The 20758-nt window shown below is 43.1% G+C and overlaps 7 protein-coding genes across 7 annotated transcripts; 4 read left to right on the top strand and 3 right to left on the bottom strand.

The window, feature by feature from the left end:
* Nucleotides 1-1558, bottom strand: BYT42DRAFT_578100 (uncharacterized protein). Its single transcript, XM_051569249.1, has 7 exons — nucleotides 1340-1558; nucleotides 1064-1284; nucleotides 942-1001; nucleotides 785-886; nucleotides 624-720; nucleotides 508-566; nucleotides 1-440 (listed from the first exon to the last, which is right to left on the bottom strand). The coding sequence occupies exons 1-7, from the start codon at nucleotides 1390-1392 to the stop codon at nucleotides 262-264; spliced, it is 771 nt and encodes a 256-aa protein (XP_051420939.1). The 5' UTR covers nucleotides 1393-1558; the 3' UTR covers nucleotides 1-261.
* Nucleotides 1559-4200: 2642 nt separating this feature from the next.
* BYT42DRAFT_578097 (uncharacterized protein) lies at nucleotides 4201-6298 on the top strand. The gene is made up of 3 exons (XM_051569248.1): nucleotides 4201-4751; nucleotides 5072-5474; nucleotides 5540-6298. Exons 1-3 carry the CDS (start codon nucleotides 4458-4460, stop codon nucleotides 5986-5988), a joined length of 1146 nt encoding a protein of 381 aa, XP_051420938.1. The 5' UTR covers nucleotides 4201-4457; the 3' UTR covers nucleotides 5989-6298.
* Nucleotides 6299-6591: 293 nt separating this feature from the next.
* BYT42DRAFT_578095 (cell division control protein 42) lies at nucleotides 6592-7813 on the bottom strand. Its single transcript, XM_051569247.1, has 6 exons — nucleotides 7731-7813; nucleotides 7614-7667; nucleotides 7495-7551; nucleotides 7367-7400; nucleotides 7259-7297; nucleotides 6592-7196 (listed from the first exon to the last, which is right to left on the bottom strand). Exons 2-6 carry the CDS (start codon nucleotides 7659-7661, stop codon nucleotides 6799-6801), a joined length of 576 nt encoding a protein of 191 aa, XP_051420937.1. The 5' UTR covers nucleotides 7662-7667; nucleotides 7731-7813; the 3' UTR covers nucleotides 6592-6798.
* Nucleotides 7814-9613: 1800 nt separating this feature from the next.
* On the top strand, nucleotides 9614-11748 carry BYT42DRAFT_599598 (amino acid permease/ SLC12A domain-containing protein). The gene is made up of 3 exons (XM_051570984.1): nucleotides 9614-9965; nucleotides 10032-10404; nucleotides 10468-11748. Exons 1-3 carry the CDS (start codon nucleotides 9797-9799, stop codon nucleotides 11561-11563), a joined length of 1638 nt encoding a protein of 545 aa, XP_051420936.1. The 5' UTR covers nucleotides 9614-9796; the 3' UTR covers nucleotides 11564-11748.
* A 1-nt stretch (nucleotide 11749) lies between these two features.
* Nucleotides 11750-13614, top strand: BYT42DRAFT_578089 (mitochondrial carrier domain-containing protein). The gene is made up of 5 exons (XM_051569246.1): nucleotides 11750-12309; nucleotides 12381-12488; nucleotides 12619-12731; nucleotides 12795-13130; nucleotides 13219-13614. Exons 1-5 carry the CDS (start codon nucleotides 12204-12206, stop codon nucleotides 13414-13416), a joined length of 861 nt encoding a protein of 286 aa, XP_051420935.1. The 5' UTR covers nucleotides 11750-12203; the 3' UTR covers nucleotides 13417-13614.
* A 1-nt stretch (nucleotide 13615) lies between these two features.
* On the bottom strand, nucleotides 13616-17196 carry BYT42DRAFT_578086 (WD40-repeat-containing domain protein). The gene is made up of 10 exons (XM_051569245.1): nucleotides 16985-17196; nucleotides 16836-16918; nucleotides 15906-16770; nucleotides 15642-15825; nucleotides 15481-15578; nucleotides 15211-15408; nucleotides 14750-15142; nucleotides 14553-14684; nucleotides 14079-14486; nucleotides 13616-14012 (listed from the first exon to the last, which is right to left on the bottom strand). Exons 1-10 carry the CDS (start codon nucleotides 17135-17137, stop codon nucleotides 13734-13736), a joined length of 2793 nt encoding a protein of 930 aa, XP_051420934.1. The 5' UTR covers nucleotides 17138-17196; the 3' UTR covers nucleotides 13616-13733.
* Nucleotides 17197-18870: 1674 nt separating this feature from the next.
* On the top strand, nucleotides 18871-20259 carry BYT42DRAFT_578085 (mitochondrial carrier domain-containing protein). Its single transcript, XM_051569244.1, has 3 exons — nucleotides 18871-19082; nucleotides 19148-19466; nucleotides 19552-20259. The coding sequence occupies exons 1-3, from the start codon at nucleotides 18960-18962 to the stop codon at nucleotides 20064-20066; spliced, it is 957 nt and encodes a 318-aa protein (XP_051420933.1). The 5' UTR covers nucleotides 18871-18959; the 3' UTR covers nucleotides 20067-20259.
* Nucleotides 20260-20758: the final 499 nt, after the last annotated feature.

Below are 20758 nucleotides of genomic sequence, written 5' to 3'. Positions count from 1 at the left end.
ATTCTTTCTTATGAGCCTTTTGAGGAATAAAGTTAAATACATAATCAACGCTATGACTGCATATTTTGCAACAGCTACACATGAAGTAACATGCCAAGAGCACCGAATTAACATGTTCTATGTAGTGCACACTGCTGCGATGGGTTGTTCTGCGGATAGTTCGGATGTATAGATACATATTTATGCAAAAACTTACATGCCAAAAAACTGTGGATTGTCAAAGCAATTGCTCGCATGCAACTAACCCCATCCATTCCTGATTTACACGGTGTCCATGTAGACGGAAAATAGCTCTTCATTGTGGATGTCGCGGGTTGCGATAAGGCCGACCATCCTCGTGGTTGTGGTCAAAGGGTCGATAGAACTCCAGTATATGTTGGGTATATATTGACGAAGATCGCGAGGAAACACAGGGGGTATGTCGATTTCATGATAGAACACTGCCAATGAAAAGGTTGACGTGACTAAAATGTAATAATGGAATAATGACTTGGAAGAGTCTCTTACCATTAGGTTGGTATTCGGTTGTTCCGTTGTTGACGATGTGACCCACAGCTAACGGGTTCCTTTTTGTCCATTTAGCAGACATGTCATTACCGGGACAATCTACTTTGTATCTATACCTGGGCGTTTTGGTCATCCATGTAGCATCACTGATCTGAATAGCACCTGGCCAATTCTCTCGATGATAAATAGACTTGTGGATACGTCCGGATAAGCCTTTACAATAACGATCAGTCTTCGTACTGTCAAGCTGCATTGACCCTGATAACAATCTCTGTACCTGTCGGTTTGGCATCCACAAAGACGCCATCGTAACATTTGAGTATATATCGGTTGGCGATACTTGCAAAAAGCAAAGGTTCGGATGGCAAATATATCGTCCCTAAAAGCTGGATGAGCATTCCTTTGATGTGATCTTCTTTTGCAGACGGCTTTACCTGGATAGAAACAGACAATCGATCCTTTCTTGCAAGACCCTTTTAGAAAAACGCCCATACCTATACTAGGTCATTAATCATGCAGAAACAGTAACGAGCCTTTTCCTCTCGTTCTCTCGTACCTGCTCCTTGAATCGACGAAGGAGATATCTGCAGTTGATGACCGAGGCTTTTTTTTAGACAGATATTCGGGTCTTCTTTGACCGCATGAGAATGATAAACGGCGGTCAAGATGGATTCGACTTGCTTGACTGCATTTTCAGCCAACTGCTGAGGTTCGGGTATACACGGGTGCGGATTTCGGGTTGATTTTGAAAGCAGTTTCAACGCTTGCCACGGGTAACTGTATGAATCGTGAAATGAGTGACATGCCTCGAGAACATTACTGGACAACGTACAATCGATGTAAATAGCTTTTCAGCATGGTATAAAAGGAGCTGATCTGTCTCATTCACCATGTCGCTGACAATCGTTTCCAGCAACTTTTCCGTGGCTTAGGAAGTGCTATTTTTCGAAAGATCATGAAATTGACACCATAGTACAATTTTTTTCTCTTAGAATATATCATCACAAACACTTTTAGGTGTTCTAACCGCTAAAATAGATAAAAAATAAATATTTACTGGAGAGAGCTGTATCGTACTGAAAGTTCGCATAGTCAAGATAGCCAGATGATGTCTTTGAAAATAAAAGCCTATGATTGATGCCGTCAAATTTAAATACATTAGCTTACAGACGGCCAATTTTGGACATTATCGTCTACAACATCACTATATGTCCATTTTGATGGAATTACAGTTGTAGCTTCTGGTACACTACATTAATATCATCTTTTGATTACCACCGTCCTCTGTATATTGGTCACTATCAATTTCAATCATTCGAAAATAGCTCTGTAGTGACGACCCATGGCGGTTTAGAGCAATGTATCAAACTGGTTTGAGCATCACAGTTCCATAATGAAAGTGTACCACAATAAAAACATATAGCTGCTGCGTCTTCCCTGTCCTCTCTTTTCATGGGTCTGCTGTACGTTTCGAACCGAGTGTCACTGGAGGCCGAAAGGCCAATGCGGAAAAAGTAAGTCTTTTCTTTTATACATATCTCGATAACTTGGTAAACGCCTTTCTGACACTGTGTTAAATTCCCTGTTTTTTTTACGGGATTGGTGATCATTATAAAGGAAAGGTATACATATGCACAGGCACAGGCAGTATCACCATGGCATTTTTTGACCATAAAGAACATTTATCAGATATACCACAGTGTTTCGGCTGTTGATCGCTTCATTGGGGTGCATCTGTAAAAAAGATTTTCCTAAAAAGAGAGTGCAAGTGAACTTGTTCTCATGTGAATAGTCACCCATAAACATTATGTGCAGAATTGGCGGCATATTTTGGATGGGGAACATGCACGAGGTGCTTCGTAAAAAAAAAAAAAAAGCCTTCTAATCTCCGTAAAGTTGGCCCACCTGCATAAAAATAAGGTAAACGGTTGAGCAAAGCATCACTGTGATGTATTCAACCTGTTGCACTGGCAATCTGCATGATCAAAGAGAGATCAGCGGTCAAATTTTTTTTTTCTTTTTTCTGCTGGAGTAACAGTCCAAGCATGGAAACACCCCATTTTCGCCGATAACATGACAATCGCACAGGCAGCATTGGCCCTGAACGGTGGCTCCTGAACTATGATTTAAATTCCGTAAACGCTCAGGCAGTGGGAATAGGGGTTACAAAAAGCTTACACATCATCTCCAACATCGATGTGCCACGATCCCCGTTTAAACACACAATGATAAGAAAAGTTTACTGGTGGCACATCGGCTGGCGAATCCTGTCCTATCTGTTCTTTCTCGTTATCATGCTCTACAGCGCGTTGGAATCGTGAAACGATTTTGCTTACCCGACTCCTTGTTTGCATATTATTTATGCATCCAATATGATATACATCCTTGGAAATAGAAATACAGGAAGAGACTAATCAGCCTGCTTGGGATAGTGATCATGATGTGAAACAAAGGATAGATCAGCTTATTAGCCCCATGTTACGATCCGCTACAATAAATTCAATTCGCACGAACCAAGACACCACATAAATAAATTTGATAATTGAGCGGCAAACGAGTATTGACAAAGCCGAACAACAGAGCGCCTTGAAAGCGACGCATTGCAAATACTGATGCAGTTTCTCATAAGTTGCTTCAAACTTGAATCTTTGCCTCACTTTGATCAGATCCTTATCCAGATGTGTTACCTGTGAGCTTCTTGTCTGCCAATATGGGATTTTGCAAGTTACGGCATCCTTCTCAATTTAACTTTTTAAAATAAAGGATGCAATGCATTATCATATGGCCTCGACATTTCATCTCCTTAGAGTATATAAGCAGGGAGTAGGAAAACCACTGCCTTGCTCGATTCATCACAGAGTTTGCAATCTTGGCATGATTTTTATATCTGGAGTGCATCCTATGGTAGTTGAGAGTAAGTTGATGATTGCAGAAGTCCAAATTTACGCGTATCTTTGTAGTGCAGCCGGTTTCTACTTTACAGTCAACTTATTTCTCCTTTATGCATTGATACCATCAAAAATGGCCTTGTATGGACAAAGTGAAAATGGTGTCATTATTACCATGGCAGCTAATTCACGAAGATACAGTGGATTCATGTTGATTTTAATGGCGGTCCATGATGCCGATGCCTTTGCGCATGACGTAATTTTGAAATTGTAAAAAATATTGAGAGTTTGTGCACTGGAACTAAGCGTTGCCGAGGTGTCACAAACAAGCGTCCGTCTCCCTCCAGTCAATTTGTTTGCTTTACTACATCGGCTTTCCGCAGTGAATGCTGCGCTAGTAAATCTTGGCAAGATGTTGCCGCGTACAAAAAAATAAAAAGGGGGTGGCGCGCTTTATCCAGGTCTCTGCAAGAAAAAAAATGGGAAGAAGAATGAGAGGCGTAAAATAAATACTGAGGTTAGGGAAATCGGTTGTGAAAAGCCAGCGTCCTCCGCCGATGAACTCAAGGTGCTGCAGTTCAGCGGTTGGAGTGAGTCACGGGTGGCAATGTGGCAATGCTGCACCTTAAAAATCGAGGCAATTGTCGTGTGAACGTGCAGCAAGAATATATTTGTGTGGCACCAAGTGTAACGATTCCGCGCATGGATGAACACACTGCCGCTTTTGAAGTGGTGCCTTGAAAATTAAAATGGCTGGGCGATAAAAAAAACCTTGTTTTTTTGTGCTTCGTGTTCTATTTTTTTTTTCTTTTTCATTCTCTCTCTCTCTTCTTCTTTTCGCTCCCATATTCATTCTTCTTTCCCTTTTTTCCCTTTTTTTTCATTCTCTTGTTGTTTGCCGATATTGTCAGATCATTATATTATTTCCATCCAAAATTCGATTCGCGGATTCATCTGTTTTTTTTACACCTTTAAGCATCCAGCTTTTCTATTAAGTATTGATAAAAGCGGTTCTATATTGACGCCGAGCAATTTTCTTCACGGTATCCTTATTTTACACAAATGATTGTAAAAACCATGACGTGCGACCAACGGAGCGTGGATATGCAGGCAACACATGCAGGTGCTCGTCACAGCAAAAACAAGGAGAACCATCTGTTAATTACGGCACGGTCGCAACGAGCAAAATGTCAGCAGGCTCAGCGCACGGTCCCTTCCAGTGCTTGTAATCCAAACAGCCGTTCACCATCATCTGCGGTTGAACAGCGCCGAAAATCCACCGTCTCAGTTGACATCACGTTGCCGGAAGAATGGTTAAAACGCAATGTCACTTGGCAACGCAATGTGTGGAAAAAGGTAGAGATATATTGGTCCTCTGTAACAAGTTTAACCCCTTTTTTGTTTCCCTTTGGTCTATTTTTTTTTTCTTTCCCAATGTTTCAATTTTCCCCTTGCCAACGTTAATTCATTTATCATCTTCCATATTTTTACTGTCTGTGTTTCTGTGATCGAGAACATTTTTGACGGCGCGGGTTTTTTTCCCTTTGACTTGTCATAAACCTTGTATTCTTTCATTCCTCTTGATTCTACTTCTTCCAACATCCAAGAATCTTGCCTTAATTTCTATTTCGCGAGCATGCAGAAACAAGAAACAAACATTCATCCTAGTTGCATAGGCTGTTGTCAAGCGATATCTTGATGGGACTTTTGAGATTACCGTGCCACAAAATTTAACGCCTGAAGAAGAACGATACGAATTCCCGCCAAGATCTCGGTTACTGAAAAAACTGGCCACATCCAAAGCTGAAAAGCGGAGAATGTCCGCCACCATCACCGAGCCAAACGTTTCAGACCACGACGAACTGGCGATGGCTGAGTGGTTCTCCAAAGGGGTCACTAAGCAACATCAACAACGTCAACAACAACAATTACCCAAAAGTGTTACAATTAAGCGATCACGCGTTTCATGTAGATCCTTGACTGACAACAACTCGCCAAAACCATCTTCGTTACTCCATTGGTGGTCTACCGGAAGTGCCACGACAGAATTACACGAAATCCAACTTCAGAGTAACATCGGTAGGTGACACCTCGGTATCACCATGCCCCCCCTCACTGGACTTATAAACACCTTTCTATTTTAGGGAAACGTTGGACAGCCTCGGCCGCCGCAGCTTCAGTCACCCAACGATTGCCTGTACCGAGCCCCAATCACAGTGCCAAAAAACATTACATACCAAAAAAGTTACTCCACCCGTCCAGTCCTAAACAAAACGCATGGACCATACGCAGCACACTTCCAAGCGCCGATTCATCACCTGTCCAAGCGCCTCATCCACCACCGGTGGTCGCACAAACTCAGACATGGCCGCTGAAAACCTGCAAAAGGCTTCCCGAGAAAAATATTCATCTCACCAGTGTCCTGCAACTAGCAGAAACATTACACCAAACACTAGAGAAACAGCATCAACAGGCACGGATGCGCATGCAAAAGTTGGATAATCTTCTTCGTGAAGAACAGCGGTCACAACACCGTTCCATAGCGAAAATGGAAAGGATCCTTCCTCAAAGTCGAAGAACACCAGTCAACTAACTCTAGTTATTGTGATGGCGTCCGGTTTTGTCGGATCGCATATTATCGCTCAGAGATACCTATCAGCCCCATGCTCCTGGTAGCAAGGTTGTCTCGGAAGGAACACATCTTGCACACTGTGTCGTGCTTGCCGACTGCTTTTTTTCCAGAGTATACCAATGTATGAAAATACCCAGTCAATATACCGCCCACAATACGACGGTACCCACACAGAACTGTAAAATATGTAAAAATGATATAAGCTGTACCATAGTAAATAAATACAAATGCATGCGCACAACAGCAACCCGCATTCGCACACACGGTGCACTTTTCTCTCTTTCACCATCATGGTGTTCGGAAATCAGCTTTCAGATTTGAAGATTTCTGTGTAGGATCCACGTCGATAGAGGAAGAGCGGGAGCTCTCTTTGCGCATCATTTATCTCGATGCTGCAACTCGTGAACAGTGTAGACAGATACAAATTATCTATGCTGTGATAGGCTAGCTTCCATGAAAATAACGCATACTGTACACATTACGGGACTGAGCCATTGTAAGAACGACGAGTGTGAATCGGATTTCATGTCGACGGACTGACGAATGCATATCCGAGAAAACAAGGTTTATCATGGACTGTATGTTTATTATGACAAAGACATCATGATTCAAGGGGAAACAACAGACCACCCAGGCCTTTTTGACAGAGTCTAACCAAAAATTGGGATGCGCAAGTGAAAAACAAGGACTTCGAGGTTGGCTAAAATTACAAATGACATGTCGCTGAAGAAAAGATGGATCGGCTCCTGGTGTTGCTTATGCGTATCCGGTTTACAGTATGGAGCATTTTTTCGACTTCTTTTTCATGGGAGGTTCCAGCGCTGCCACGATGGCTTCGTCAAACACATTTTTCAGTCCCTTTTGAGTGAGTGCCGAGCATTCAACGTATTTCACAGCACCCAATTCTCTCGCTAGCCGTTCACCGGCGTCAAAACTGATCGGTCGCTGTTTATATCTTGCCAGTTTTTCTATTACTCCCGTGTCATCGCGCAAATCCACTTGGGTTCCTACAATCAAACAAGGAACGCCGGGACAGTGATGGTGAACTTCAGGGAACCACTTTTCCTTCACGTTTTCAAATGAGGCAGGCGATGTCACGGAAAAGCAGACAAGGAAAACATCGGTCTGAGGGTACGATAAGGGACGCAATCGGTCATAATCCTCTTGACCTGCACGGTAACTCGTGTAAATGAATGGTCTTTCACCCAAATCGGTTCTCCTTTGAGCCTACCTGCCGTATCAAACAATCCCAATGTATAAGGTTCATCACCTAAGTAAAACCGGAGAATTCGATTAGATCATTCGTTCCAAAGTCTTATGCAGACTAATGCGTTTTTACCAATCATCACGGTTACAGCATAGTTATCAAACACCTATGCAACCCATCGTCAATCCTTCCTGCGTGTTCCCCCCCACCGCTGTCTCGGCTTGCTCTTCCGTCATTGACTACAGCTTGACGCCACCTACCGTTGGAACGTATTCTGACGGAAACTTGTTGGTCGTGTATGAAATCAAAAGGCAGGTCTATGAGCTGTATCGTGAATAACATCCTGTAAGACGAAACAGTATCAGCTGCCGTAGATTACCTTGCCAACTGCACCATCTCCCACAACAACACACTTGATGGTTTGCATATCCACCTATAATATAACCTTGTGGGTCAGAACATACAGCAGATGCAATGCAAGAAACCAATTACGAACTGAAAGAGGAAATGGAAGCGAGAATGTCGAAGAGAAGTACGGACGACACAAAGCACAGCAACCTGAACTGAGCGAAATTTTTGAGGCACCGATTGCATCGATGACGTTCCTCAGATGGCTGGCTTTATTACAGTGTTCGAATGTTTGCAGTAATAATATCTCCACTCAAGTACATAAAACTTAGGCGTTATTATCGAGCGTCTGAGCCACCTAATTTAACGACATGGTGAAGGTGGTTTTTACAGCATCATTAGCCTCATGGAATGGCGGCATTTATATGTCCTGCTTTCAATTGCAAACAAAAAGAAGCCAACCCTACAACGCTTATGTAGAGAGCTGCATTTTTCATCTTCTTTATGTTCAAGTGGATACACGTGTTATATTTAATAGTTAGCAGGCTTTTGCATAACTAGGCTTGTATTCCACTGGCCAATCCATTACGGTCTTCCTTTTTTGCCTAAAATGGATATGCGAGGTGATCCCAGCTACTGCAGGATGTGTGCGCTCAGGAACATCACTGAGCATGGACCATCATCCACCGTCTACATGTGCATATAATACAAAGGATTGAGTTTTACTTATTTCTATGGGGGGTTCCTATACTCATGAAAAGCAGACTCGTTCATGTTGCCCCTGTGCCATTTCGATGCAGAAACGAATACGTTATCAGACCATGGTTGTTTGATGGATAGACCACCATTTCGGAGGAATAAATTTCCTGCTTTACGAAACTCGTCTGCATACTGAATCGCGGTGATGTTTTTAGTCGCCAAAGATCATGGCCGTATAAAGGAACAGCAATACGATACAGGTGGGGAATTCGAGTATTTCCTGAGGCAAGTCCAACTGCGATTTTCTGCAGCCAATCAGTTGGCGCCAACGGTTGTGCATATGAATTTGCACGGCAGAATGATGCGATATTGAACCATCGATCGTATCACATACACAAGGATTGAGCAATGTGAATCAAAAATGTGGCAATAATCAGATTATGCAAGTCAACCGCTGCTCCATCCAAGATTCTGCACTTTTCATGCCCATTGTCAAAGTAGATTTGATAAGATCAACGGAGACAGAAGAACATTCTGCAACATTAATCGATCATCAGCAAATACCGTGTCAACATGTTCCACCAGCCGAGAAATTTAGCAGGGAACATATAGCTGATCTTAAACTGTATCTTCCCTTGAGATTCTGATGGTTCCATAGCCATTTATCCTGATGCCGCCATCCTGTACCGTGGAATTTTCGAAAGTACTTTCATAATTCACTTGATCGTTGGTTTCGCATTTTTCGAAAACCGATCGTCTTTTCCGTGCATATCAGTGAGTCAGGTATACCTTATCTTTGCATTCAATAGATAGTAATTGCAATCAATACTGAGTGATAAACTAACGCCAATCGAATGGCAGCGGAAACCGACAAGGATATTGTATAACCAGGTTTCCATAAATGGTATACTATGCCCTCACGGCTGTTCTCGTGTCTCTCCAATCTGCTTGTTTTCCAACAAAAAATAATTGGAATTCCGCAACCAATAAGAGTGAGTACCGTATTCGACATCATTTCAACCATCGAGATGCTAAAACATGATTGGATTGTACCTTGTATTCACTTCCCACGAATCGCGGTCGCAGTTATTGACACCATCGCTTGATCGGGAACACAAAATCGACATGGTTCATGATTCTTTGATCCGCTGCCATCGACCGCAACGTCCAGTGCAGCTAAACGTAGACTCAATAGATATATGTTACTCGATATCCACGCAGTAGTGGTCATGTCGTGGGATATAATTAGGATTACAGTTTGCTGAATGGGATTGGTTATAAATGTGCTTCAAAATGAAATGAATCGGACCAATTGGAACCATCTTTTTCCATGTGGAACATCTTGGAGAAGATATGCAGATAAAAGAAGAGAAACCGTCCAACTTTTTGCTTTGTTGATCTTCTTCATCTCTTTCCCACTTTTTTGATCACTTAATCCGGGTCTCTGGCCACAACTAAACATTTTGAACTTACACACATACAACAGTTGCTCTACAATCAAGGCTTTCATAAAAAATGAACTCGGGGACGGACAATGAAAAAATTCAAGTTACCGGCGAAATCGACATGGTCGAAAATGCCGAAAGCTTCAGCGAAGGGTCTCTGAAGGAAACGCCCAGTAACGGACTCCGACGCGGTCTCAAAGCTAGACATATTCAAATGATTGCTTTGGGAGGCACTATTGGTAAGTTTTGAAGAGGCCTGTCATTGATAATGTAAGAACTGCGCATCCTGAATGACTTTTGATTAGGTACTGGCTTGTTTATGGCTTCTGGTAAAGCCATTTCCACAGGTGGTCCTGGTGGCGCTCTAATTGGTTATGCCGCTATTGGTGCTCTGGTCTTTTGCGTGATGATGAGTCTGGGTGAAATGGCCGCCTATATTCCCATTGCTGGCAGTTTTGCTCATTTTGCCACTCGCTTTGCCGACCCTTCTCTTGGTTTCTGTGTAGGCTGGATCTACTGGGCCAACTGGGCGGTGGGTGTGGCCGTCGAATTAACCGGTGTGGCCATGATCATGGAGTACTGGATCACTAGTATCAATAGCGTTGTCTGGTCCGTCATTTGTTTGATCATTTTGCTCGGCGTCAACGTATTTTCGGTAAAAGGCTATGGCGAAATTGAGTAAGTACAAACATGGACAACAACACCAACTCATGAATTTTGGTCTAACATGACTGTCATTAGGTATTGGTTTTCCTTTATTAAAGTTTTCACCGTGGTGGTGTTCATTATCATTGGTCTCTGTGTCGATACCGGTACCATTGGCGGCGAATACATCGGTGTCAGAAATTTCCATCTTCCCGGTGGTTCGTTCCCAAATGGTTTCTTGGGCGTGTTCAACGTTTTGCTGACGGCTGCCTTCTCATTCAACGGTGTTGAAATCGTCGGTATCGCTGCTGGAGAATCTGCCAACCCTCACAAGACCGTACCAACTGCAGTGAAACAAGTGTTTTACCGCATTGTATTGTTCTATATTCTGTCCATTCTCGTCATTGGTCTCTGTATACCTTATACCGACCCGAATTTGCTGGAGGGCTCACACGATATTGCCGTCAGTCCTTTTACACTTGTGTTCAAGAAGGCCGGAGCTTCCTGGGCCGCCGATATGATGAATGCGATTATTCTGATTACTATGATCTCTGCTGGTAACTCTGGTGTGTATTCCTCCAGTCGTACTCTGTTGGCTTTGGCTGAGAACGGCTACGCTCCGCGTTTCTTCACGCGAGTCAACCGTTGGGGCATTCCGTTTTGGTCCGTTCTGGCTACCTGCTGCGTGGGTTGCTTGGCTTTCCTGACAAGTTTGTTTGGCTCTGGCATTGTCTTCAATTGGCTTACCAATCTGACCTCGTTGGCCGGTTTGATCACCTGGGTTTCCATTTCCATTACTCACATTCGTTTCCGCCAAGGCTACAATTCGCAAGGCCGCTCTCTTTCGGCCTTACCGTACGTTGCTCCTTTATTTCCTTTCTGCGATATTTTCGTCATCATTCTCGGCGCCATCATCATCTTTGGCCAAGGCTACAAACACTTTATTGCTCCCATCTACGCGCCCAATATTGTCGCTTCGTACATTGGCCTTATTCTCGCCGTGCTTCTCTACTGCGGTCACAAGATCTTCCGACGACCCAGTTTTGTCAAGAACCATGAGATGAATTTCGAGGAAGGCACCATCAAACCTGCCGTCCTTGAAGTGGATTATGATGAAAAAGACGGTGTCACCGCCCAGCGTGCTCCTTTGTGGAAACGCGTCATTCAAAAGATCTTTGACGTTATCGCATAAAATTTACCATCACTTGTACTATATATTTAACCTTTTAATAAGCCATCTAGCTGTAAACTATTACTGTACCATCCTATTATTTTATTTACAATAAATAGACCACCTTTCTCTGTGTATGCATGTTGACCATCTGGCGTCTTTATAAATACATGCTGTTTGCTCTTAACAATGTATGATTGGAGTATAATCGCTCTCTCTTTTCCATAAATGGCAAACACGCCTATTTTTCATTTTTTTTCAACGATTTAAAATAATCGCTTAAAGTGTTCTTGATTAGATCACAGCGATTTGGATAGAGGAAGGAAGGCAGGATACGTACGAAATTCTTAAAATTTGTCACATGCAATTCATTTTCCGCTTTTTTTTCATTTGAGTATGTAAATTGTATAGAAACAAGCAGGAGATATGTCATGACATACCATGAAACAGCAAGAAGTATTTAACAGCGTATGTGGCTCGGCATTGAAGGAATAAGGCAAATGTGCCGTAGTGTGCGCATGGATCATGTCGCTGATCATGGTAAAACACCGTCACGAGCGTCTCACATCGGGTTGGGTTTTTTGTCGGGATTGAAAAAAGTGAACAGGGCAAACAAAAGAAAAAAAAGAAGAAATTGAAGCCAGCCTTGCGTTGTATCGTCATGGCCAGTGAAAAACCCCAGGTGGCTTACCAAGCCAACCTTAAACAAGCGTTGCTCGCGGGCGCTTTTGCAGGAACCGCCGTTGACACCGCCTTATTTCCATTAGGTTTGTGTTGAACCGAGATGTTATGTGCATGTTGTCATGATCAAGATGGCTCACGCTGCGTGTAAAAAAAGATACCATTAAAACTCGACTTCAATCGCAAGCTGGATTCATAGCCTCTGGCGGTTTTCGTGGTGTTTATTCAGGCATTCTTTCCGCCGTTGTTGGCAGCGCTCCCAACGGTACGTGATTCGTGTCCATGGGTCGATCGATTCAGGCACTGGGGGGAACCAAGGGGATAAAAAAAAGGGCACATACAAGGGAAAAGGAATATAAATTGGATTAGCTTGAGTAACCATGGTATGTCCACAGCCTCTTTATTCTTTGTCACGTATGAGGCCACCAAACGATTGCTCGGAGCCTCCGTCGATCATACCAAATATGCTCCATTTATTCACATGACTGCTGCCAGCTTTGGCGAAATTGTAAGCTTTTTTTCCCGATCTGGCCAATGTCACTTAATGACTAACCTTGCTCTGATTCAATAGACGGCTTGTACGGTGCGTGTGCCTACGGAGGTCATCAAACAACGGATGCAGACAAAGCAGTTTCAATCTACCTCGGCCGCTGTATCCAACGTGCTTCGCACCGAAGGCATCCTGGGATTCTACCGCGGATTTCTATCCACCGTGGCTCGAGAAATTCCTTTCACATGTATCCAGTTTCCTCTGTATGAATATTTTAAACGATCGTACAGCAACTACAAGGGCAGAATGGTGGAACCTTATGAGGCTGCCATGTGGGGTTCTTTGGCTGGTGGCATAGCCGCAGCGCTGACTACGCCTCTTGATGTTTGCAAAACTCGCATCATGCTTTCACACAAGGTAGGCTACCCAAACTTGTTGAACGGATGAATTTTTATTGTCATCCACCACAAATGTCACTGACACTCAATATTTTTATCAATAATAGAATCAAACCGCCAAGCAATATAACGGTATTATATCCACCATGAAACGTATCGTAGCCGAAGAAGGTCCTCGTGTATTATTGGCTGGTATTGGTCCTCGTGTCATGTGGATCTCCATTGGTGGCAGCATTTTCCTCGGCATGTATGAAAAGGCGGTGAAAACATTTGTGCAATTGCAATTATTAGAAGATCGGCGGTAGACGGATGCATCACCGCACATACACACACAAAGAAAAAGAAAACGGCATACCACCGTAACCCTTAGACTGTATTATTTTTCCTCTATTCTCCCTCCTCTTATTCCATCAAGAGAATATGGCCTTATTCCACGGCAAAATCGTAATGAAAGTATCAATAAAACCATCAAACTGGAAAGATGAACTGGGTCAAAAAAAAAATGCCCATTCACTGAAAACATAAATGATGTTCAACTTGGGGAATTTGCTTTTTTTTTTTTTACTTGACTTTTTTATATCTAACATACATGCTCTACAATGATATGGATGGATTGGATACTCTATGCGGTAAGCTGGACAAACTTTCGTTTCTTTTCGTCGGAAGGAGGCGGCGCTTCTGCAAAGAAATCGGCCGTGTTCCTCGCTTTCCAATCGCGTTGCAAATAGGTCAAAGCGGCACGATTATAGCCCATGATATCCTTCTGTCGTTGTAGCTGAGCTCGAAGGTGGAATCGAATGGAGTCCAACATGGGTCGCATAACGCGATTGGATGCAATCTGATTATGATGAATCTTGATGAGGGAGAATAGTACACGTGATATAAGAATGATATTCCAGTTCTGTGAAAAATGACAAATGTGAGTGATTTGAGCTGACTGAGACCATTGTATTTTGTTCAAGCTTACCTTCTTTGCCCAAATTTCAATGTAGGATAATAGGGAAGTCACCTTGGCAAAAGGTAAAATCAATAATGCTTCTTCGAGATCGTTGGCTTTGATCTTTTCTAATACGCTTAAAACGTAGCGTTCGGGACTTAGATCACCCATGGCCAGCAGAATGGGGTTTCGCTGCGGTGGTTGACCGGGTAAACCACGTGCCTTTGCTGATTCATAAGCTTCCCAGCCTAATCTTTCCTCATCTGAAATATCGAGCGCCTCGATGATTCGTTCACCCGCTTTTAAAGTTTCCATGGTTTGTTTGCCAGCTGCGTCCACTTCCATATCATCAGAAACACCGGTTTTTTCCATTTGACTGATCAAGGTCGATTCGTAGATATCTTCCAATTCCTTCTCGCGTTCTTCCTCCAAAAACAGCTATAAAAAAAAACTAATGAGAAAAACAATACTATTTGCCACGAACATGGTTCGAATCAATTTTACCTGTTCGTCGGTACGTTCCCAGATACGGATAGATCGGTCATGAGAACCGGTCACAATAAACGATCCATGCTTCGCAACCGCAAGTGCCCATACTTCACCGTGATGGCCTTCAAGTTTCATGATATTCTCAAACTGAAAGGAGAGAGTCAAAAAATCAAATCTACACAACCACAGATAGATTTATGTCGTTTTCTTACCTTGTCACCATCCCAGTATTTGATAGACCTGTCTTTGCTGACGGTGAAGAAGTAATGAGTACCCCACACAAACTGCACGGACATGATGCTTTCTTGATGCGCAAATATGGATTTATGGCAATCACCGAAATCCAAACCCCAGATCTTTACGTTTTTATCCGCAGAACACGTGGTGATCAATGTGTTATCCGAGGAAATATCCATCGACAGGACAGGCAGTTTGTGGCCATAGAGTGATAAGAAGAATTTGAGCGTGTCGTGATAGAACACTTTTACGGTGGTGTCAAGCAACGAGACTGCCAAAAGATTTTGATCGGGACTGTATCGTACACACAACACTTCATCCGACATTTTCAACGTTCGCATGTGAACAAACGTGAGTTGTTTTGGACCCTATTCAGCGCAGCATATAAGTCATTGTTTTCTTTTCCTTTCTCCCAGCAACTCAATAAACCCCTTACCGTTCCGGTCTTGTTCTCCACCATATCGAAATCCCAGAATTTGACATCTTTATCCGCACTGCCGGTGACAAAACCCCGCTTATCTGGTCGCACTTGAAGGGAATATACTGCGCCATCGTGAGCTTTGACCGAACTTAATAAAGCGGAGGATCCAATGTCGAACAATTCCAATTCACCCGTCTTGGTACCAATCAAAATCTACAGGGAACGTAACACAAACAGTCAATAAACGAAATAGATGATTTGTGTCATGAGATGTTAATTGCTTACGTGTCTGTTGCCTGGTAAGAACGCACTACACAGAGCATAACCACATTCCAAAGTACGAATGCAAGATCGTGTTTTGACATTCCAGACTTTCAAAAGATCTAATGACATATCGTGAGTCTTCTGAATAGATACAGCAGTATTATGTGAAGCAAGAAACTTACTGTTGGATGCTGAAGCTAATAGTTCATCATCGGAGCTAAGTGCCAATGTTCTAATGTCGGAGCGATGGCCTTGAAGATCAAGCGAATAGACACGGACGGGTTCATCGGCTTCTTCGGCTGACTTTGATTTTGACAATGGAGCATTATATACTTCAAGAACATTGTTGTTCAAGGAAACAGCAAACTATACGAACAATTTAGCATCCACGAAGCGAAAAAATCAGGAGTTTTTTGCTCTATTGAAGTGATTGTTTTTTTGTTTACCTGAACTCCACCGGCCTTTTCCACATCCGTGACGGGAGCGAAATCGAAACTTCGTACTTTCGCAGGTGTACGAACAATGGTCTGACTGCTGAATTCATCTTCGGCCTGGATTTCTTCACTGATTTCGATCTCTTTACCCTTCTCCTTTGCTCTCTTCTTTCGTCGCTGAATCTTCTTTCTAATATATTCATAATCGCGAATGGCATAGATTTCCACAGCCTTATCGGCTGCTTGCACGCCCACGTATTTGCCTGAAGGATGGAACTGAATAGTCACAATTCGATCGCGCGACTGACGAGGGACATTGCCGTATAAGCTGATGGCCTTTTGAGTTTCTGCTGCGTTGGCACCTTCTTTTGACGTTGCTTCTAGTGCTTCGAGCGACAGGCCGAGAACGTGCCAGTCAATCTTCCAGGCTTTCACGGTAGGTTCGGCTCCACCAGACAAGATAGTCTTCTGATCCTTGGAGATGTCGAAAGACCAAACTTCACTGCGATGACCCACAAGCGTTTCACGACAAAACTGGCCTGACAAGTCCCACAACTTCAAAAGGGTATCTTTTGAGGCCGACAAAATATAGCCAGCGGTAGAAACACCGACATCTTCTTCCATGGCATCGGCGGCATCGTTCGGTTTTGACAAAAATTTGAGACAAGTGATTTGGTCTTTATGACCCTTTAAGCGGTACAAGCCGGATTCGGCAATGATGTCCCATACGATGAGATCGGTGTCTCTGGATCCCGAGGCAAGACGGGTGCCTTGATCGTCGAAAGCTAAAGCGGTCACTGCAGCACGATGGCCGCTCAAAGTAACAGTGGATGCTGCTGTACCGATATTCCATAAACGAATTGTACCGTCGGCGTATCTATTTAAGAGTGTTAGTGAGATTGTTGCGCTCCTTGACTTGCAATGGATAAGCGATCACAGTACCCTACGGCATAATCTTTCTTGTTCGGACTCTTGGCGATGCAAGTTACTTCTGATTTATTGCCAGATTCTCGCCATTTGCCATTCTAAAAAGAAATGGAAATTGGTTAGATAGTGTGGCAAATGAAAACGGTTCAAAGCCTAATACGAACTTGAGTGCCCTTCTTCAAATCCCAAATGACCACTTCTTCTAAAGCGGGGGATAATGCATATTTTCCAGTGTGGTCATAAACAATGTTCGACTGTGTTGACGCGATAACGCCAAACGCAGCGAGAGGCTCATATCGAAGATACGCCTTGACCATCGAGATCTAAGTTTGTTGAATATGCTTCGAAAAAAAAAAGAAGCGAATCGAAAAATGTCAAAAATGGCCCAGCTCCAGGACATGACTTGCTAGTGACGGTCAAATTTATGAGTGGCTTTTTCAGTTCAAGAAACATGAATTTATACTCCGACATTTTCATGCATGGCCATGCCAGGCTTTTTGATTCATAGGGACATCACTTGGCGGTTGATTTAAAGACAACCGCATCTAGGCCTCAATTTTGCGCTTTTGGACGCATTCCTTCAGTTGGAGAGGATGACTGTATGATATTTAGAGTACAGTAATAAAGAAAAACATGTAATAATATGACAAAACGAACGGCCTCGTACAACCTGAGGGGACAATTATTCGGTTACATTGAACAGCCTTGTAGCGAACTATTCTTTACTGTTCGTTTTACGCAAGCCCAAATTTTTTGCATTCGCAAGCTCGGTCATGTTAATTATTTGACGAGCTTTTGACTGAATAAATATGTTCCACATCTAGCCAGGACTTATGAATACAAGATGGAAACGAGATTACATATTTGATTGCTTGGGCGATATGCAAGTTTATACTTGTTTGTCTTTTTTTCCGATACGTCTTATGTGGCATCTTTTGTACTGCCATAACAAATCTTTTTCGGATTTAAAAGCAGACCCTGGTCTTTCCAAATGTGCTTCATACAGTTTAAAACTTTTATTTCGTGCACAAGGAGTACGTTTTGGCTATTACTGCCGTTGAGTGCTAATGGTTTTATGAGAAGGTATTTCTTTCACAAGGTGGTGTTTTGTCTGTTTACGGAAAACAATAATTTTTTTTTTTCAAATGCCGTGACATCTGAAAATGAAGTGGATCCCGTACGCGGATTTAAGATTTACCAAGGCCAACTGTGCCGAACTTATCTGATGGCCGAAAAATAAAGACCCCCAATTTTTATTTTATTTTCGGGTAACACCAAAGTGTCGCGCCGAAAAGTAAGCAAAAGGAGGAGACAACTTGTTTGGTGTAATACAAACATTGCAGAAGTGTTATGAAAGCTCACTTGAGAACGAATCGTTCCATTGGTTCATTATGACACATTACGAAACCCACATGAAAACCTTGACATCACATGAGTCGTTCACCGTCATTATCATTATTTTCCAGTGCAGCTGTTGCAGCATCGTTCGCGAAAAAAATAATGCCCATCTTTTTTATCCTATTTGAACATGAGTTTCGTCTCTCAGAAATCCTTGTTAGATAGATCAAAGAAAAACATGCAAGGGGCAAACAGCAAACTTGTGTGTTCGGGGACTTGGCTAAGCGAGGCCGATGATACCCATATCTGATGGGCCTCAAGCGTTACACAGAGGCATCTCTTACATTTACCAAATTCGGTAATTAGATAACCTCCCCTGGGCGGAGATGATTTTCATTTGTGCCATCTGTGTGGAAGAATAGGCGTGGATTATATGGATCCAAACCCCCAATGGCCGTTGTAGCATATCTATTACCAGCGTATGTATGAATAATATAACTGCAGTGCTTGGAATCGTTAGTGTATGGATTTAGTCATGCCAACGCATGTTTGTTGCAAACAATGATGGAGAATCAGATACGCCAAAAAAGGCAACCCGCCACCGTTCGTGCGGGGACGACCGGCGGAAAATTTTTTCTTGTTATCAGATGCAAGTTTGATTGGTAATAAATAATCAGATTCTTTCTCATTGATATAAATAATTGCCATCTTCCTTTAAGAGTTTCTTCCTTTTTTTCATTTCTCTTAATTTACATCTTTCTGTCACCTCACCGCCCTCACTCTCATATACAAATACAAACAATGGAAGAAGATTACGATTACGAGTCTCTGGGCAACAACTCTACCATTGCTCAGAATGCCATGGCTGGTGCTTTGGCTGGTATTGCCGAACATTGTGCCATGTACCCTGTGGATAGCATCAAGGTACGCGAAACATGATTTGAGAGATTCACGTGAAACAGAAAGACTGAGATCATTTTCCTTTACAGACTCGAATGCAAGTCATTCAGAGCACTCGACCTTCAGTCCTTGTCACCGCTACCCATGCTGCCCCTTCCTCGTTTGTTATGAGGTCAGGTGTTGCCGCTACTTACGCCCCCTACAATCCTACTATGCTCCGCAACTTGTGGCGTGGCGTGAACAGTGTTGTGCTGGGAGCCGGACCGGCCCACGCTTTACATTTCACTACTTACGAGGCTTGCAAAGAAGCCTTTGGCGCCAACCGTCCTGGTCACCATCCTTTCACGGCAGCCGCCGCGGGTGCTTGCGCTACCCTTGCTCATGATTCCCTGATGAACCCATTTGATGGTAAGCATTGATTTCTGCCCACAGCACTGTTGTTGGTTTGGAACCAGAATTACACATGTCTGACTCCACTTGTGTTTCTGTTTAGTGATCAAGCAGCGTATGCAACTGCAGGATTCGACCTACAAATCCGTTCGTGACTGTGCTCGAAAGGTTTATTCGAAAGAAGGCATTGCAGCTTTCTACATTTCGCTTCCTACGACGTTGACCATGTCGGTTCCATACCAATCGATCCAATTCGCCACCTACGAATATTTTAGAAAAGTTATCAATCCTCGCGGTGATTACGATCCCAAGACACACGCTTTGGCTGGTGGCTTGGCCGGTGCGGTGGCAGCTGCTGTGACCATGCCGTTGGATGTTGCCAAGACATTGTTGCAGACGCGCGGACAAAATGCTGACCCTCGTATACGAAACGCGTCCGGATTGACGGATGCTATGATGATCATCAAGGAAAGACACGGTTTCCGCGGTTTCTTCAGAGGATTCAAGCCTAGAGTGTTGACCACTATGCCAAGCGCGGCTATCAGTTGGAGTGTTTACGAATACTTTAAATGGTTCATGGGATTCAACGCAGAAGAAGAGTCTCTTATGACCTTGTGATTGTAAACCTGTTTTTGTCCGTCCATCCACTCTCCCTGTATCATATTTTCCCCACATGCATTCTACTTCGCCATGTTCAAACATGCATCCCCTGTAAATAACTTCATAGAACTTTCCTGTACTCATAGAATACAATAAATGACTTTCATTTTATATCGTACTCATGAATAAGGCCTTGAGAAGACAAATCATGCCCAGGGAAGGGAAGGCACACAACATCGGAGTCTGATTTTGGACTGCTTTTGTTGATTCGGGCCCAGGGGCAGGCATCCATGAAAAAAAAAAAAAACACCGCTGTACTGCCAAGCACTGAGACCTCAATGAAAACTCAGACAACGATCATCCAAAGCTTAATTTCGGAATCGAACATAAAAGAAGCCGAATGGAGTGTCAGATTCGCCTCCTACGGTTTAAAGCAGATAGGGCAGTAGTAAAATATTGAATAACATAAAACGATGCCACCTCATTCCAAGCAAACGAGCTCTGATAGGCATCTTTTTTGCAGCTCCGAAATGCAAATTATTCGGCAACGCCAAAAAGTCAACATTGCGAGTCTTTCTCACGAAGGACGAAGTATATTCAAGCGCCGGTTTCAAACCCATTCTTCTGCTATGAGTCTCTTTTGCACTTGTGCCCATCATTCTCGTAGTCCACTGGCAAACTTTACCGTAATTAAGGAGTTTATCAAGGAT

This window comes from Radiomyces spectabilis (genome assembly GCF_025331425.1).
Source record: "Radiomyces spectabilis strain NRRL 2753 chromosome Unknown BYT42scaffold_10, whole genome shotgun sequence".
Taxonomy (NCBI): Eukaryota; Fungi; Mucoromycota; class Mucoromycetes; order Mucorales; family Radiomycetaceae; genus Radiomyces; species Radiomyces spectabilis.
This window is presented reverse-complemented; position numbering and strand designations above follow the sequence as displayed.

Coding starts and splice junctions, on each gene's coding strand:
- BYT42DRAFT_578100 (XM_051569249.1), bottom strand. CDS start 1,392: ATGAGACAGATCAGCTCCTTTTATACCATGCTGAAAAGCTATTTACAT. Junction 721..784: donor TGTGGATGCCAAACCGACAG/GTACAGAGATTG, acceptor GTTATTGTAAAG/GCTTATCCGGACGTATCCAC. Junction 567..623: donor TGGATGACCAAAACGCCCAG/GTATAGATACAA, acceptor ATGGACAAAAAG/GAACCCGTTAGCTGTGGGTC.
- BYT42DRAFT_578097 (XM_051569248.1), top strand. CDS start 4,458: ATGATTGTAAAAACCATGACGTGCGACCAACGGAGCGTGGATATGCAG. Junction 4,752..5,071: donor AACGCAATGTGTGGAAAAAG/GTAGAGATATAT, acceptor CTAGTTGCATAG/GCTGTTGTCAAGCGATATCT. Junction 5,475..5,539: donor CCAACTTCAGAGTAACATCG/GTAGGTGACACC, acceptor TTTCTATTTTAG/GGAAACGTTGGACAGCCTCG.
- BYT42DRAFT_578095 (XM_051569247.1), bottom strand. CDS start 7,661: ATGCAAACCATCAAGTGTGTTGTTGTGGGAGATGGTGCAGTTGGCAAG. Junction 7,552..7,613: donor GAGATGGTGCAGTTGGCAAG/GTAATCTACGGC, acceptor TACAGCTCATAG/ACCTGCCTTTTGATTTCATA. Junction 7,401..7,494: donor CGTCAGAATACGTTCCAACG/GTAGGTGGCGTC, acceptor TGGGTTGCATAG/GTGTTTGATAACTATGCTGT.
- BYT42DRAFT_599598 (XM_051570984.1), top strand. CDS start 9,797: ATGAACTCGGGGACGGACAATGAAAAAATTCAAGTTACCGGCGAAATC. Junction 9,966..10,031: donor TGCTTTGGGAGGCACTATTG/GTAAGTTTTGAA, acceptor ACTTTTGATTAG/GTACTGGCTTGTTTATGGCT. Junction 10,405..10,467: donor AAAGGCTATGGCGAAATTGA/GTAAGTACAAAC, acceptor GACTGTCATTAG/GTATTGGTTTTCCTTTATTA.
- BYT42DRAFT_578089 (XM_051569246.1), top strand. CDS start 12,204: ATGGCCAGTGAAAAACCCCAGGTGGCTTACCAAGCCAACCTTAAACAA. Junction 12,489..12,618: donor TGTTGGCAGCGCTCCCAACG/GTACGTGATTCG, acceptor GTATGTCCACAG/CCTCTTTATTCTTTGTCACG. Junction 12,732..12,794: donor CTGCCAGCTTTGGCGAAATT/GTAAGCTTTTTT, acceptor CTGATTCAATAG/ACGGCTTGTACGGTGCGTGT.
- BYT42DRAFT_578086 (XM_051569245.1), bottom strand. CDS start 17,137: ATGGTCAAGGCGTATCTTCGATATGAGCCTCTCGCTGCGTTTGGCGTT. Junction 16,919..16,984: donor ATTTGAAGAAGGGCACTCAA/GTTCGTATTAGG, acceptor ATTTCTTTTTAG/AATGGCAAATGGCGAGAATC. Junction 15,579..15,641: donor ATTAGCTTCAGCATCCAACA/GTAAGTTTCTTG, acceptor ATATGTCATTAG/ATCTTTTGAAAGTCTGGAAT.
- BYT42DRAFT_578085 (XM_051569244.1), top strand. CDS start 18,960: ATGGAAGAAGATTACGATTACGAGTCTCTGGGCAACAACTCTACCATT. Junction 19,083..19,147: donor ACCCTGTGGATAGCATCAAG/GTACGCGAAACA, acceptor TTTCCTTTACAG/ACTCGAATGCAAGTCATTCA. Junction 19,467..19,551: donor CCTGATGAACCCATTTGATG/GTAAGCATTGAT, acceptor GTTTCTGTTTAG/TGATCAAGCAGCGTATGCAA.